This window comes from Jaculus jaculus, chromosome 8 (genome assembly GCF_020740685.1).
Source record: "Jaculus jaculus isolate mJacJac1 chromosome 8, mJacJac1.mat.Y.cur, whole genome shotgun sequence".
Taxonomy (NCBI): Eukaryota; Metazoa; Chordata; class Mammalia; order Rodentia; family Dipodidae; genus Jaculus; species Jaculus jaculus.
Window position 1 is genome coordinate 117,022,287 of NC_059109.1, and position 18,057 is coordinate 117,040,343.

General features: G+C 42.5%; 1 protein-coding gene across 1 annotated transcript in view; it reads right to left on the reverse strand.

The window, feature by feature from the left end:
• The window catches only part of Mroh8 (maestro heat like repeat family member 8), a 66,316-nt gene that overhangs the window by 6,803 nt on the left and 41,456 nt on the right, over positions 1–18,057 (reverse strand). The window contains exons 13-19 of the mRNA XM_045156772.1: positions 8,601–8,736; positions 6,609–6,799; positions 4,692–4,826; positions 3,953–4,067; positions 3,469–3,609; positions 2,785–2,949; positions 1,761–1,916 (exon numbers count right to left, since the gene is read on the reverse strand). Coding sequence (XP_045012707.1) covers positions 1,761–1,916; positions 2,785–2,949; positions 3,469–3,609; positions 3,953–4,067; positions 4,692–4,826; positions 6,609–6,799; positions 8,601–8,736 — 1,039 coding nt within the window. The remainder of the gene's footprint in view (positions 1–1,760; positions 1,917–2,784; positions 2,950–3,468; positions 3,610–3,952; positions 4,068–4,691; positions 4,827–6,608; positions 6,800–8,600; positions 8,737–18,057) is intronic.

Below are 18,057 nucleotides of genomic sequence, written 5' to 3' on the forward strand. Positions count from 1 at the left end.
GCACCAGCCAGGCTTGGTAGTGCACGCCTTATATCACAGAACTCGGGAGGCAGAGGTAGGTGAATTACCATGAGTTTGAGGCCACCCTGAGACTACATAGTGAATTGCAGGTCAGCCTGAGCTAGAGTGAGACCCTACCTCAAAAAAGCCAAAAATATATATATTTTTAATTTATTTATTTATTTGAGAGCGACAGACACAGAGAGAAAGACAGATAGAGGAAGAGAGAGAGAATGGGCGTGCCAGGGCTTCCAGCCTCTGCAAACGAACTCCAGACGCGTGCCTGGGGAACCGAGCCTCGAACCAGGGTCCTTAGGCTTCACAGGCAAGCGCTTAACCGCTAAGCCATCTCTCCAGCCCCAAAAATATTTTTAAAAATTAAAAAATGACACCAAAGTCTAAACAAGACAAGCTGATAAATTCAGAATTAACCTGGTTGTCAGGGGATTATTAAAGCCTGCAAGGTTTTAGGAAGGATATACAAACCAGAGTCAAAAATGATAGCTTGTTGCCTGGCATGGTGGCGCACGCCTTTATTCCCAGCACTCAGGAGGCAGAGGTAGGATGATTGCTGTGAGTGAGAGACCACTCTGAAACTGCATAGTAAATTCCAGGTCAGCCTGGGCTACAGTGAGACACTACCTTGAAAAAACAAAAAAAAATAAATAAATAATAACATTATTATTATTATAAATATATAACTAATAATAATAATAATAATAGATAAATAAAATTAGTTCAGCTACTTTGTTCAGCAATTGTAAAGATGTAGTAAATAAATATACCTAGACACTCCACACTAGGTTTTTAAAAAAAATTTTTTGCTTATTTTTATTTTATTTGAGAGCAACAGGCAGAGAGAGAAAGAGGCAGAGAGAGAGAGAGAGAGAATGGGCACGCCAGAGCCTCCGGCCACTGCAAACAAACTCCAGACGTGTGTGCTCCTTGTGCATCTGGCTAACGTGGGTCCTGGGGAATCGAGCCTCGAACCAGGGTCCTTAGGCTTCACAGGCAAGCGTTTAACTGCTAAGCCATCTCTCCAGCCCCACACTAGGTTTTTATGCCCTCAAGCAATGTTCACAGGATGATGGCCCTTTAATTCCAGCACTCGGGAGGCAGAGGTAGGAGGATCGCCATGAGTTCCAGGCCGCCCTGAGACTACATAGTGAATTCCAGGTCAGCCTGAGCTATACTGAAACCATACCTCAAAAAAACAAACAAAGGGCTGGAGAGATGGCTTAGCGGTTAAGCACTTGCCTGTGAAGCCTAAGGACCCCGGTTTGAGGCTCAGTTCCCCAGGTCCCATGTTAGCCAGATGCACAAGGGGGCGCATGCATCAGGAGTTCGTTTGCAGAGGCTGGAAGCCCTGGTGTGCTCATTCTCTCTCTCTCCCTCTATCTGTCTTTCTCTCTGTGTCTGTCGCTCTCAAATAAATAAATAAAATTTTTTTTTTAAAAATCAAACAAACAAAAAAATAAAAAACAAACAAACAAATGAGTTAGGTGCTATGTTTAAGAACTGTGCTAGGCTACTTAATGATGGGAAGCTGCAGAGGAACATAGTCTTCTACATAGAAATTAGGAGTTAGATTTGCCACAACTGGTTTAGACAATAGTTGAAATGCAGCTCTGTGCCAGATGATACAAGAAGCAAAGGTGTCACTGCAAAGTTTGGCCTCAGAGATATGAACGCTTATTTGTAGAGCTGGATCTGGATTTAGAGTTACTCAGGAAGGAAAGAACTTGACAGTAGGCACTTACCTCAGCTATGGCATAGTTTTCATCCTGAGAATACAAAAGCAGTGGGACCACGCTGTCCAGGACTTGGTTTTCTATGCTCTTCTTATCTGCACATTTCACGGACTTTATGGAGGCTCCAAAGAGAGTCATGGAAAAGTGATGAACATCAGGTCTCACCTAAGAGCGCATTATCCACAAGGAAACAACTTACTGAGCATTTTCATGTAAGCGTATAAGAACTCTAGCTGGGTTAGTATGCCAGTCTTGCCATGAGGCTACTGAGCTGCATGTAGTTGAGGGTACATCAAATATATTGGGACACAGAGAGACCTGTGCTTGGCACTCCTACTCTCCAAATGAGAAGCAGGTACCGTTCCATCTACCATTGCAAAAACTTGCACCTACTACCAGAACAAACCAGTCCTCAGCTCTTTTGCTGAAATACAAAATCCCAGCTTTGGGATATCTTATGCTTCTGAGGATGCGGGCATGGTGCTCCATGTGTTTCTGTTTGGAAAACCTTTGGAATTTGGGTCAAGGACATGACCCAGCCCTGATTGTTCTTTGAGAATGCTGGCAATGCTTTGTCATGTACACACTTGTCCACCTCTCACAGAGCAAGATGATACCTTGATAAGTTTTTGTGTCTTGGGGATATTTTTTTCTTTGAAAAACTACCACCATCAGTGCTACCAACACCATGGGTTATTTGGAAAGAACTGGAGAGAGGAGATTTGATCTTTTTTAAATTTTTATTTAGTTATTTTATTTGAGAGGGAGAGAAAGAATGGGCATGCCAGGACCTTCAGCATGCACCACCTTGTGCATCTGGCTTATGTGGGTCCAGCTCATTATTACTTTAATCTTTTTTAAACTTAAATTTTATTTTATTTGAGAGAGAAAGATAGAGAAGGAGGAGAAAGAGAGATTTGAAAGTAAAAAGTTTCATATAAAATAGAATATACTTAGCCCTCTCTCCACATCTACTTGCTGCTATGTCAGTTTACCTTCCTCCAGGGAAAAGTCTCCTCTCTTACTGACTTACATCACCAAATAAGGAGAACAGGATCCTCATCATGGTGATCAGGGTTGCTGAGTCCAGTGCCCCAACGAGATACAGGAGTATCTGGATGGTCAACACAACGATCTTCTCATCAGTCTCATGTAGGCTGTCTAAGAAGCACGGCAAGAGGCTCTTGATGTCTTCTTGCTGTGTCTGTAAAGGGCAGCCCATGAGTCCCTCCTGGTAGCACACCATCTAGTTCTGAAGGAAGGGCCCTCATCCTGACTCACTGCTTCGTACTTGCTGAATTTTAAAACATATCTACAGCCAGGTGTGGTGGCACACACCTTTAATCCCAGCACTATTTATTTATTTATTTATTATTTTTGAGGCAGGGCCTCACTCTAGCTCAGGCTGACCTTAGAATTCACTATGTAGTCTTAGGGTAGCCTTGAACTCACAGTGATTCTCCTACCTCTGCCTCTCAAGTGCTGGTACTAAAGGCGTGAGCCACCACACAAAGTTTCATTTAATTTTTTTAGTCAGTTTTTACATAGTAGTTATAAAATCCAAGTGTCATGAAAGCATATACAGTGAATAAGACCTCCCATTCATTTCTGTCTCCATAACACCCAGCTTCCCTCCCCAGCTATTTTTAGTTTCTTGGATATCTTTGGAGGGTTTTCTAATTGTGACTCAGGAATCAGTGGTCCAGGGTCCTCTTACCTTCTCCTGGTGTTTGGCAAGATTTCTCAGTCCCCGCAGTGCAAGAATTCTAAAAGGGTGATTTCCATGATACAACCAATCTTTCAAGCGGACAGTGGAGTATATGCTGGGTAATCTCCTGGCCACTGGACTCTGGAGGAGCTGAAAAAAAAAAAAAAACAACCAAAAATCACCCCCCCAAAATGACCTTAAAACTCTTTATCTTAAGGGGAGCCAACTTCCTACCAACTCCAACATTTCCTCTGAAATCTCCACAGTCTTACAGGAGTAGAGGAATGATATACTGCAGGGACATGGGCATAGTGAGTAATGAAGGCATGGGGAAATAATTTCAGTAGGCTTGACTCTAAGTGAAGCATCTCTATATCTATATTGCGTGCCTAGCATGTCCCCCAGCCAGGCCCTAAGTTGGATACAGGCTAGGAAAGCAGGTTCTACTGCCTGCCAGTCTTCCTGAATCCAGCACCTAGAGGGTGAGTCTTACCTCCACAAAAAAGCCTGCAGATGTGAGTTTATGTTTATCATTTCCTCGGCTAAGAAAAGGGACTAACAAGTACATGGTCTTATGTGCAAGGTGTTGATTTCTTTCCAGCAAGGCACTGTAAAACAGGGCACCAACACAATGACTCTCAGATATGCTCTTACCATGTGGAATTTTTTGTCCTGCTTCAAGTCTACAGGAGGGTATGGCATGGCTGCAGCTTCTGAAAAGATTCCCTGGCTAAAATAAGGATACTGTATGCTTTCTTATGAGGCCGTGTGACTTTAGTTGTTATTTATTTATTTTATTTATTTGAGAGCGACAGAGAGAGAAAGAGGCAGATAGATAGATAGAGAATGGGCATGCCAGGGCCTCCAGCCACTGCAAAGGAACTCCAGACACGTGCATCTGGCTAACGTGGGTCCTGGGGAATCGAGCCTCGAATCAGATCCTTAGGCTTGACAGGCAAGTGCTTAACCGCCAAGCCATCTCTCCAGCCCTATTTAATTATTTATTATTTCAAGGTAGAGTCTTGCTCTAGCCCAAGCTGACCTGGAATTTACTATGTAATTTCAAGGTGGTCTTGAACTCACAGTGATCCTCCTACCCCTGCCTCCCAAGTGCTGGGATTAAAGGCATGTGCCACCACACCCAGCTTATTTGTTACAATAACTGAAGGGGAGAAAAAAAATAATACTGGGTCTGAGCAACAGAGGAATATAATATGACAAGGAAGCCTTACTTGGCAAGGAGAAATACTCCCTGAAGATGGCAATTTCCTTTCAGAAGAGTCCATCCATCATTCTTTTCCATGATGTGGAATTCCTGCCAGCACAGTGTTCTGAGGAGGAGAGTCTTTGTAGCTTGTATGGCAAAGCTAAATTGGACAAAAACAGTATGGATGAACAGAATAGGTCCCACCACTCCTACTGGGAAGGGCCAGTATTTCTTCCTTTTCTAGAATTCCTAAAGAATCTTAATGCTCTAACAAGTTGAAAGGCCTGCCACACAAATTCTCCCTATAAAAATACCTAACTAGATTGTGCTTCACCAAGAATTGGAAATGGATAATAAACAGATACCCTTGCCTTTAAAAAATATCTTTATTTTTTCTTTTAAGGTAGGGTCTCACTGTAGGCCAGGTTGACCTTGAATTCACTATGCAGTTTCAGGGTGACCTCAAACTCATGGCGATCTACCTACCTCTGTCTCTCAAGGGTTGGGATTAAAGGTGTGCGCCACCATGCTCAGAAAAAAAACCTAAAAAACTATATATCCTTTTTATTAAAAAATTTATTAACATAATATTTGTTCTACAACTTTTAAAAAAGTATTAATTGAGAGGACTGGAGGGATGGCTTAGCGGTTAAGGCATTTGCCTGCAAAGCCAAAGGATCCAGGTTTGATTCCCCAGGACCCACAGCCAGATGCACAAGGGGCGCATGCGTCTGGAGTTTGCTTGCAGTGGCTGGAGGCCCTGGCATTGCCCATTCTCTCTCTCTCTCTCTCTCTCTGTCAAATAAATAAGTAAATAAAAATAAATATTTTTAAAAAGTATTAATTGAGAGCTGGGGAGATGGATCAGCAGTTTAAAGGCACCTGCTTACAAAGCCTGCTGGCCAGGGTTCAGTTCTCTAGTACCTGTGTATAGCCAGATGCTCAAAGTGGCACATGCATCTGGAGTTTATATGCAGTGACAAGAGGCCCTGTTGTGCCCAATCTTATTTTTTCTCTGATCACAAATAAATAATTTTTTTAAAAAATCATTGAATTGGGATCTTGCACATAACTTCAGAATATCTTAAAGCTGGGGAGGTTCTTGGACATAACCTGGCCTCAGCTCCTCACTCACAGGACACTCACAGGGGACATGAAGGCACAGAGCGACAGATTTGCCAGGGCGAAGCAGCTACTTAAGGATGAGTGATTCTCACCTGGTGCTCTTAAATATTCCACATTATAGCCTTCCTCTGGAATAAAATCATGTACCAACCAGAACAGCATTAAGAAATGCCAACTGACGGGCTGGAGAGATGGCTTAGTGGTTAAGCGCTTGCCTGTGAAGCCTAAGGACCCCGGTTCGAGGCTCGGTTCCCCAGGTCCCATGTTAGCCAGATGCACAAAGGGGCGCACGTGTCTGGAGTTCGTTTGCAGTGGCTGGAAGCCCTGGTGTGACCATTCTCTCCCTCTCCCTCTATCTGTCTTTCTCTCTGTGTCTATCGCAATCAAATAAATAAATAAATAAAATGAACAAAAAATATTAAAAAAAATATTTAAAAAAAAGAAAAAAAGAAATGCCAACTGAAACCTTAGAGGGAGTTGAAAAGCTCTCACCATTCAACCAATCAGCCTGAGGCAGAGCTTCATTGGATTGGTACAGTTTGGGAGGTGGGTCTAAGCTGTTTTGTTTGTCTTTGTCTCTACTTGACATATCAGAAAGGGCTGACATCACACATTATTTTGCAGGGCATGTGGACTCAGCCAAATTGACCTTAGTACCAAGGAATCTAAAGACAAAAAGTGAAAGTTGGAGTGACTCTGGGCATTTCATCTTGAATATTGAGAACTCTGTGCTCCCTAATAGTTGAGATCATTACCTTCCTTGGTGTTCACACAGTGCTCAGGGCTTAATAAGGGTTAAGGCCAATGAAATCAGTACCACATAGGTGTGACCTCTGTTGACATGTCCTGCTGTGCGCTCAGGTCACTTGGGATGGCCACATCAGACATGGTAAGGCCGATGCTGTGGTGGATCTGGATGAGCAGTGTCATCAAAAGCTGAGGAAAGAGCCGGAATGCAGCTTCTTGCAGCTTGTTCCCTATGAGCACCTCGTAAATGGCATCCGTTGCCTGTGGCAGAAAAGGCACAGAGCAGAACTGAGGGCCTGCTGGCCCTAATCCTCGCTTTGGCTGTTCCTGTTGGAATATGCCTTTCATTGTACTGTCTCACTGGTGAAACAGTGGTGGTAATTGGTGGAGGCACACAGAAGTGAAGGGGAGAATAGGAGCAAAGTAGTCATTAGAAGTGTGCTGAGGAGGGTTGGAGAGATGGCTCAGCTGTTAAGACGCTTGCTTGCAATGGCCGGGGGCTTGATTCCCCAGAACCCATGTAAAGCCAGCTAAACAGTGGCACATGTATCTGGAGTTAATTTGCAGTGGCTGGAGGCCCTGGCATGCACATTCTCTCTCTTGCTCTCTCTCCTAGTTCTACTTATAAATAAATAAATTAAAAAAATTTTTTTTTAAATTTATTTATTTGAGAGAAAGACAGAGAGAAAATGCACACGCCAGGGCTTCCAGACACTGCAAACAAACTCCAGACATATGCGTCCCATTGTGTATCTGGCTTATGTGGGTCCTGAGTAATAAAACCTGAGTCCTTAGGCTTTGCAGGCAAACGCCTTAACTGCTGAGCCATTTCCCTATCCCCCAAAATATTTAAACTTTTTATTTTATTTTTATTTATTTATTTGAGAGAGAGAGAATGGGCAGTCCAGAGCCTCTAGCCGCTGCAAAAAAACAAAAAAAAAAACAAAAAAAAACAAAAAAACAAAACAAAACAAAAACACCAGATGTATGCGCCCCTTTGTGCACCTGGCTCATGTGGGTCCTGGGGAATCGAACTGAGGTCCTTTGGCTTTGCAGGCAAGTGCCTTAACTGCTAAGCCATCTTTCTAGCCCTCCCCCCAAGATATTTAAAGTGTGCTGGGAGCTGGGTATGGTGGCACACACCTTTAATCCTAGCACTTGGGAGGCAGAGGTAGGTGGATCACTGTGAGTTTGAGGCCATCCTGAGATTATATAGTGAATTCCAGGTCAGTCTGGGCTAGAGTGAGACCCTACCTTGAAAAACCAAAAAAGAAAAAAATATATATTTCAGGGCCGGAGGGATGGCTTAGCAGTTAAGGCATTTGCCTGCAAGGTCTAAGGACCCAGGTTTGATTCTCCAGGTCTCATGTTAGCCAGAAGCACATCATGGCACATGCATCTGGAGTTCATTTGCAGTGGCTAGAGGCCCTGGTGTTCCCATTCTCTATCTGTCTCTCCCTCCCTCCTTCCCTCTGTCTCAATATATGTATATATTTTAGCCAGGTGTGGTGGTACACACTTTTAATCCCAGCACTCAGGAGCCTGAGATAGGAAGATTACTGTGAGTTTGAGACCCACCTTAGACTACACAGTAAATTTCAGGTCAGCTTGGGCTAGAGCGAGACCCTACCTCAAAAAACTAAATAAAAGAAAAATTTTTTTCTAATTTTCTTCACAAGTTTTTATTTTATTTTATTTTTATAAACAAACTACAGGTGCGTATGCCACCTTGTATATCTGACTTATGAGGGTCCTGGGGAATCAAACCAAAGTCCTTTGGCTTTGCAGGCAAGTGCCTTAACCACTGAGCCATCTCTCTAGCCCCACAAGTTTATATTACTTGTGGCAATTTTCAAAGGACGGAGAAAGCAATGTTTATAACATATAGTACTCTCTACAGTCTTACAGCTTTCCCCATTGGTGCTTTGGTAGAGATATATAGGTTTAGAAATGAATGCTGGAAGTGAACTTTGAGAGAAACCAAAAGAAGCCTCCTCTTCAGATAGGGTCAGTCCCTGGGAGCATGGTGGGCTGCGGTGAGACGGGGAGAGCAATGACTTACAGCAACAGCCACATAGGCCATCTTCTCCTCGATGGGTTCGTTATGGCATCTCTGTAGCTTCCTGAGGAGCCTCCACAGAATCCAGGTCATGCTGGACAGCTCGACCTCCAGGGTTCTCCACAGTTCAGCCAGAAGCCTAGACATCCCAGAGTAACAGGGTTCAGAAGAACGGTTTATCTCAGGCCTGCCATAACCACAGCTTTCTTGGAGGCTGTCTGGAATTCAATCTGGAAAAGATTTTTCTCTTTGCTTACTCCTTCAGGATATTAAAAGATGTGCTACATAACAGTAACTCCTTCAGTTTTATTGAATCAAGTTCCCTCTGCCTGGCATGGCTTTCAAGTCCATTCATAAGCTGGTCTAAAGCCTACTTGTCAGTACCACATAGTCTATACTCAGGCTGGAGAGATGGATGGCTCAGTTAAGGCGCTTACCTGAAAAGCCTAGGGACCCGACTTTGACGCCCCAGTATCCATGTAAGCTAGATGCACAAGGTGGCCCATGCATCTGGAGTTTGTTTGTACTGGCTAGAGGCCCTGGCATGCAAATTCTCTCTTTTTCTGTCTCTCTCTCTTTCAATAATGAACTAAATAAAATATTTTATAGTCTGTGCTCTAGGTACCTTGTGTCATTAACTTTGGCCAAACGAACCACAGACTTTTAATACTCTAGATTTGGCCCATGTCATTTCTTTAAACTGGAAGGCCCTTCCCCCAGTACTTCCCTATCTATCAACTCTCTCAAACTTAGTGGAAAAATGAACAAAAACTATTAAAAAAAAAAAAAGAGTTGGTTCTTTGAAAGGATAAACAAGATTGACAAACCCTTAGCAAACCTGACCAAAAGAAAGAGACACAAATTAATAAACTCAGAGATGAAAAAGGCACCATCACAACAGATACCAGAAAGAAAAAAATCATAGGAACGCATACTATAAGAACATATATTCCACTAAGCTTGAAAATCTGAAAGAAATGGATAATTTCCTTGATTTATATGACCTACCTAATTAAATCAAGATGAGATTAACCACTTAAATACACCTATAACAAGAATGGAGATCCAAGCAGTTATCAAAACTCTCCCAACTAAAAATGTCCAGGCCCAGATGGATTCACTGGTGAATTTTACCAGACCTTCATGGAAGAACTAACACTAATGCTTCCTAAACTTTTCCATAAAATAGAAAAGGAAGGAATACTACCAAACTCCTTCTACAAAGCCAGCATCACTCTGATACCAAAACCAGACAAAGATAGAACAAAAGAAAGAAAATTACAGACCAATCTCCCTTAAGAACATAGATGTAAAAATTCTCAACAAAATATTGGCAAACAGAATACAAGAATATATCAGAAAGATCATTCACCCAGACCAAGTAGGTTTTATCCCAGAGATGCAGAGGTGATTCAACATATGCAAATCAATAAATGTAATACATAGGCTGGAGAGATGGCTCAGTGGTTAGGGTGTTTTGCCTGCAAAGCCAAAGGATCCCAGTTCGATTCTAAGGTACTACATGCATCTGGGCTTTGTTTGCAGTGGCTGGAGGCCCTGGCATGCCCACTCTCCCTCTCTCTCAAATAAATAAATCAAATATATTTAAAAAATAAAAACAAAAATCACATGATCATCTTATTAGATGAGAAAAAGCATTTGACAAAATCCCACATCCATTCATGATAAAAGTCCTATAGAGACTGGGAATAGAAGGAACTTATCTCAACATAATAAAGGCTTTTTATGACAAACCTACGGCCAACATAATACTAAATAGTGAAAAACTTGAAGCTTTTCTACTAAAATTAGGAAGAAGACAAGGGTATCTACTATCCCCACTTTTATTTAATGTAGTACTGGAAGTCTTAGCCATAGCAATATGTCAAGAGACACACATAAAAGGGATACAAATTGGAAAGGAAGAGATGGAGTTATCATTATTTGCAGATGACATGATTCTATACATAAAGTACCCTAAAGACTATCAGCAAACTAATAGAGCTGATAAACACTTATAGTCATGTAGCAAGATACAAAATAAACACAGAAATCAGTAGCCTTCCTATATGCTAACAACAAACACACAGAGGATGAAATCAAAGAATCACTCCTATTCACAATTGCCCCAAAAAATAAATAAAGTACCTTGGAATAAACCTAAACCAAGAAAGTGAGGTATCTCTACAATGAAAACTTTAAAACACCCAAGAAATTTAAAACACTGCAAGAAATTGCAGAAGACACTAGGAAATGGAAAGATATCCCTTGTACTTGGATTGGAAAAATCAATATTGTGAAAATGGCAATCTTACCAGAAGCAATCTACACATTTAATGTAATCTCCATCAAAATTCCAATGCCATTCTTCATGGAAATAGAAAAATTACAATCCAACATTCATTTGGAAGCACAAAAAAATCTTAAATATCTAAAGCAATTTTGAGCCATAAAAATAAGGCTGGTGGTATCACCATACCTGATTTTAACCTATACTATAGAACCATAGTAACAAAAACAGCACAGTACTGGCACAAAAATAGACATGTAGATCAATGGATCAGAACAGAGGACCCAGATGTAAGTCTGGGTAGCTACAGCCACCTGATCTTTAACAAAATGCCAAAAATACTCATTGGAGAAGACAGCCCTTCAGAAAATCGTGCTGGGAAAAATTGATATGTATTTGTAGAAGGATGAAAATAGATCCTTTTCTTTCTCCATGCACAATAATTAAGTCAAAATGGATGAACGACCTTAATATCAGACCTGAAACTCTGAAACTGCTAGAGGAAAAAGTAGGGGAAACCCTTCACCATATTGGTCTTGGCAAAGACTATCTGAATATAACCCCACTTGCTCAGGAAATAAAACCACAGATCAACCACTGGGACCTCATGAAATTACAAAGCTTTTGTACGGCAAAGGGCACTGTGAATAGAGCAAAGAGGCAACCTACATAATGGGAAAAAAATCTTTGCCAGCTATACATCTGATAGAGGATTACATCTAGGATATACAAAGGACTCAAAAAATTAAATAATAAGAAATCAAACAACCCAATTGAAAATGGGCTATGGAACTAAATAGAGTTCTCAAAAGGTGGCATATAAACATCAAAAAAAAAAAATTTCTACATCCCTAGTCAATAGGGACATGCTGATTAAAACTACGTTGAGCTGGGTGTGGTGGTGCACGCCTTTCATCCCAGCACTTGGGAGGCAGAGGTAGGAGGATCACTGTGAGTTCGAGGCCACCCTGAGACTACATAGTGAATTCTAGGTCAGCCTGGTTCAGAGTGAGACCCTACCTCAAAAACAACAACAACAACAAAAACTACGTTGAGATTCCATCTCACTCCAGTCAGACTGGCTGCCATCATGAAAACAAATCTAAGAAGATATAAATAAGTCATATAGAAACCTACTTTTTTTGACAATGGGATACTCAGAAACCATAGATTATTACTTGAAAATTTTCAGTGCCAGGGATGGGATACCTTCTAGTGAATTGTTGGCCAGGGAGATCCCTGATACCCCCAAAACATTACAGGCCACTGTCAAGATCCTTGGTTTCCCACCATGAATAGATGGTAAGACCCTATTGCTGAAGACTCCACATACTTGGGATGCAAGGTCATTGAGAAATCCTGCTGGAGCTGAGATGAAAACCTCTTCCATGTAGACCAGCTGACAGAAAACTGGAAAAAGCTATGTTGCATGCAGTTCAATGGGAGAGAAAGAAATTACCAGTGAAGATACTCAACTGTGGACAGTACAAGCCTTAAACTTGGATATCCAGGCCAAATGAGCCAATGGGTGCAATAGTGGCATGTCTGTTATGGGGGAATTCAACCATTCTAACTGGACTGGAGGCCCGCTCCATCGGAGGGAATACATCCTTGATACTGAAAACCTACAACAGGGGTAGTCATGAGCCCTAGGGGTGTAATGTCTGCTGGTGTCTGGCTAAATCTATATACTATGCTCACCTAACTGCCCGGTATGCACTTCTCTTAATGTTCATTCCCATATTTTAATGCTACTCTCACTTTTGTTTAGAGAAGCTTCTTTTTTCAGATGGCAGTGACCTTAGGATGACTCAGAAGGCACCATGGTACTAAGAAAAAGTGACAGAGGAGTGCTCAGCACTGAAATATCTCTATCACACCTTCCAAGGCTCAATTGCGGAAGAGGTGGCGGAAAGAATGTAAGAGCCAAGGGAAGGGTCGGATTCCTTACAATGTGCTTCTCCCAGACACAAAATGGCCTGGATATCCATGACCTCACAGTGCCTGATGCTGCCTATATAAGACCATCATAATAGGAAGAAAAAATCATGACATCAAAATAAAAGAGAGACTGATTGAGATGGGGAGGGGATATGATGGAGAATGAAGTTCCAAAGGGGAAAGTGGGGGAGGGAGGGTGTTACCATGGGATACTTTTTATAATCATGGAAGTCGTTAATAAAAAAAGAGACTGATTGAGAGGGGGAGAGGTATGATGGAGATTGACGTTTCAAAGGGGAAAGTGGGGGGAGAGAGGGAATTACCATGGGATATTGTTTATAATTATGTTAGTTGTCAATTAAAAAAACTAAAAAGAAAGAAAAAAAGAGAGAAAAAGAAAGGAGGCTCTAAATTGGGCATGGTGGCTGTTGCAGACAGGTTCACATTGCTGGCAGAAATCACCCAACTAAGCAGCTTGTGGGGGAAAAAAAAAAAAAAAAAGAGGTTTCTTTTAGCTTACAGGCTTGAGGGGGAAGCTCCATGATGGCAGGGAAAATGATGCCGTGATCAGAGGGTGGACATCACCCCCTGGCCAACATCAGGTGGACAAACATCAGGTGGACAATAGCAACAGGAGAGTGTGCCAAACACTGGTATGGGGAAACTGGGTATAATACCCATAAGCACGCCTCCAACAATACACTGCCTCCAGGAGACATTAATTCCCAAATCTCCATCAGCTGGGAACCTAGCATTCAAAACACCTAAGTTTATGGGGGAGACATGAATCAAACCAACACAGTGGCACATATCTTTAATCTCAGCACTCAGGAGGCAGAGTTAGGAGAATCGCCATGAGTTCAAGGCCAGCCTAAGACTACATAGTGAATTCCAAGTTAGCCTGAGCTGAAGTAAGACTATACTTCAAAAAAAAAAAAAAAAAGAAGAAGAAGCTATATATACTTTGCACTGGGACTATAGGAAAGGTACATTGAGGATATGATTCCATCTATCGAAAATTCCAGAGTACAAAAGTGCAAAGTGATTTATGACTTAAAGAACTTCATTTCAAAAGAAAGTGCTACTAGGGCTGCAGAGATGGCTTACTGGTTAAGGCTCTTGACTGCAAAGCCTAAAGGACCTAGGTTTGATTCTCCAGTACCTGCATAAAGATGCACAAAGTGGCACATGGGTCTGGAGTTTGTCTGCAGTGGCTGGAGGCACTGGTACACCCATTCTCTCTCTCTCTCTCTTAGCCTTTTTAATCTCTCAAATAAATAAAATACTTTTTTAAAGTGCTGGACTGGTGAGATGTCTCAATGGTTAAATACACTTGCAAAACCTGCAGGCCCCAGGTTCAATTCCCTAGTATTAATGTAAAGCCAGACATACAAAATGGTGCCTGCATCTGGAGTTCACTTACAGCAGAAAGAGACCCTGGTGCTTGCTTTTACTTTCATATTCTTTCTTTCTTTTTCTGTTTCTCTTTCACACACATAGATAAATAAATAAATATAAAAACAAAATGTTTACAGAGTGCCTTACTTGTTTAGGAACTTTAAAATATACTTTTAATTAATTATTTATTTCAGGGATAGAGACAAAGAGGGGGAGAGAGAGAGAGAGAGGGAGGGAGGGAGAGAATGGCATGCCAGGGTCTCCAGCCACTACAAATGAACTCCAGAAGCATGCACCACCTTGTGCATCTGGCTTACATGGGCATTGGGGAATCAAACCTGGATCCTTAGGCTTCACAGGCAAGCACCTTAACCACTAAGCCATCTCTCCAGTCCATTAAGAACTTTTTTTCCATGTAGGAAAGTGTTTCCCCATGTTCAGCTGTGTGGGCACTTGGAGGGGGCTGCAGGTGTGGTACAAAGGGGCCTGGCTACCTTTCCAGCTGGCAAAATGGCAGCATCTCTGATTGTTGATGATTTTGCAAGCACACAGAATATAAAAGTTACAGGGTCAGGGAAGTTTATGCCAGCTCCAGAGAAAAAGCTGGAGAGCAGGATCAGATCCAAGTGGGCCAAGCATGAAGCTGTGTAGATGAAGCCTAAGTAAGACCTCAGGATGGGGTAGGTGGCAAGAACATGGCATGTCTGCTGAGAGCTGCAGGGTCTGAGTGGAGCTGGTCATGTGTGCTTCAAGTGTCAGGGTTAGGGGCAGGGCTGCCCAAGCTTCTTGGAGCCTGTATCATACAACCACTTCCCTCAAATGCTGGGGACGGAGCTTCCAGACTTAATGTTTTTCCTGATGGGTTTCAGTCTCATTTTGGTCCAATTTTTTTTCTTGTGATCTACCAGTTCCTTCCTTTTAGAATAGAAACATATATTCTGTGTCATTGTATAATGGAGGTATGCAGCCTGTTTTGGATTTAAAAAAAAACATATATATATTTAAATATATACATATATTTTTTTTTCTTTATTTGAGAGAGAAAGACAGAGAATGGACATGCCAGGGCCTTCAGCTGCTGCAAACAAACTCCAGACCTAAGTGCCACCTTATGCATCTGGATTAGAAGAGTCCTGGGGAATTGAACCTGGGTCCTTTGGCTTTATAGGCAAGTGCCTTAACTGCTAAGATATGTCTCCAGCCCCTGTTTTGGATATTTATGGAGCTCATGGTTAAAGTATTACCTTTAACCTCAGAAGAAGCTTTAGACTCTGTAGAATGTTGAAATTTAAGATTATGGGACTACTGACATTGGACTGACTGCTTTTTTTTGTTGTTGTTGTTTTGGTTTTTCCAGGTAGGGTCTTGCTCTAGCACAGCCTGACCTGGAATTCACTATGTAGTCTCGCCTTGAGGTGGCCTTGAATTTATGGTGATCCTCCTACCTCTGCCTCCAGAGCTCTGGGATTAAAGGCGTGCGCCACCATGCCCAGCTTCACCTCAGGGATTTTTAAGATTAAGCTTCCTACTTAAGTCTCCAACAGCCCTTCAAGAGGTGTCACTGGGGGCAGATCTTGTAGCTCAACCCTACTCAGTGTGTAGAGAGCTAGTTTGGAGCTCTGGCTGTTCATAAGTAAGTCAGCTTCTTCTGCATGATGGAATTTACCCTGGAACCTTTTGCTCCATGAACTACTTCTGGTCTAGTGTTTGATCCAGCAATGAAAAGCAACCAACACAGGCTTAGGGAAAGAAGTCTTGGAGCACATATATAAGACAATGTCTTTTTGTTTGTTTGTTTGTTTTGTTTTTTGAGGTAGGGTCTCACTCTAGCTCAGGCTGACCTGGAATTCACTATGTAGTCTCAGGGTGGCTTCGAACACACAGCAATCCTCCTACCTCTGCCTCCCAAGTGCTGGGATTAAAGGCGTGCACCACCACTCCCAGCACAATGTCCTTCTTACTGCCCAGTAGAGCACCAGAACAGCCAAGGGGGTATTTTTCTTTCTGTTCATAGGAGCACAGTACTTGTTTCAGAAGAACATTCTTCCCAGTCTCCTAGTATTGTCTAAGAAGCCCTGCATCAGACTTCTCTATGGAGCTGGCTAAGGAGGTGTCTTCTAAGACCCTGCCCAGCCCTACCCTTGTCAAAGCCCTTAGTGGAAAGTAGCAAAGACAGAGCACACATCAGCTGAAGGAATCCTCAGCCTATAGTCCTGGAAAGGCCTGGCTTCTGTCTTTGGTTTGCGTTAGGAGAGCTCCATCTATATCTTCCTCTCTCAGAGGGACTGGTTGGTTTACTGGTAGCAAAGATGGTCGTTGTATTAGTTACTTTCCTTGTCACTGTGATGAAACACATGGCCTAGTGGCCTAGTCCATAGTGGCAGGAGAGTGAGGCAAAGCAGCTGTCCATAACATGGAGGACCAGGAAGCAGACAAGTAGGTCCAGAATCAAAGACCTGCTTCTAGTGACCTACTTCTGCCAGCCGAGCCCCACCTCCTGAAGGCTCCACAACCTGCCAGCATTCAGAATGTAACCCTGTGAGCATGTTTAATATTGAAGCCATAGCATTTTGTCCCTGGCCCTCAAGGGCTCATGGTTCATGACTACAGAGTGAATTCCAGCTCAGCCTGAGCTAGAGTGAGACCCTATCTCAAAAAACAAACAAACAAATGAATAAAAAAATCCCTGGGGCAGGGCTGGAGAGATGGCTCAGTGTTAAGCGTGCTTGCCTGCAAAGCCTAACCATCAGGGTTTGAGTCCCCAGTACCCAGGTCCAGTGGCACATGCATCTGGAGTTTGACTGCAATGTCTAGAGGCCCTGGCACATCAGTGTTTGTTCTCTCTCTCTTTCTTCCTCTCTCCTTGCAAATAAATAAATATGGGGGGGGGGGGTATGTTCATATTCAAACCACCACAGCCTGTATTAGTGAAGTCAGTTTCCAAAAACATTTCATGTCCCACAGAGCTAGTGGTGACAATACGCTGTAATTTAGTAAATGATATTATAACCAACACGTCCTCCAAATCCCAAGCCCCAGCAGCTAGCTTGAGTGCCTTCTGCCCTCTTTTGCTTGATTAAGGCCTGCCTGCTGATAGCTCTGTCTTCTGACCTCCCTCCTCTCCATTTCTGGAGCCACTGGTTGGCTTGGGGCGTTACCACCCTTTGCCTGGGTTGATACAGCTGCTTATCTGCTGGCCCTGCCTCTTACCTGGCAATACAACCTGAAGTCCATCTCCTCCAGAGCCACAGGTAAGGTGTGTCTCATCTACTAGTGTCATTTATTGTTTGTTTTTGATGTATTGTGTACATGTAGGTGAGTGTGGGCATGCACATGGCAGAGCACATGGGGATGTCAGAGGAAAACTTCCAGCGTTGGTCCTTGCCTTCCATTTTGTTTGAGGCAGGGTCTCTCATAATCGCTCACTGCTCTGTATGCCAGGCAATGTGGCCTAAGAGCTTTTGGGGAATTCTCCTGTCTCTGCCTTCTTCCATCTCACCACCAGCTCTGAAATTACAGACACTCACCATTGCATTTAGCTTGATGTGGGTTTGGAGTGAAACCAAACTTAGGTCCTCATGCTTACATAGCCCTTTATTCACTGAGCCATCTCCCCAGACTTCAGGTAAATGACCAAACGTATAATTAATCAGAATGAAGTTTCCTTAGTAAGACATTTCCATTTCTGAGAGTCCACAATTTCCATATGATCTAAAACAGTATTTTCAAAGTCCTCCCATGGATTGAACAAATACAATAACCCTAACATCATATTCATCATAACTTAATATATTCAACATTTTGTACTTAAGTTTATTTTATATAAGAATA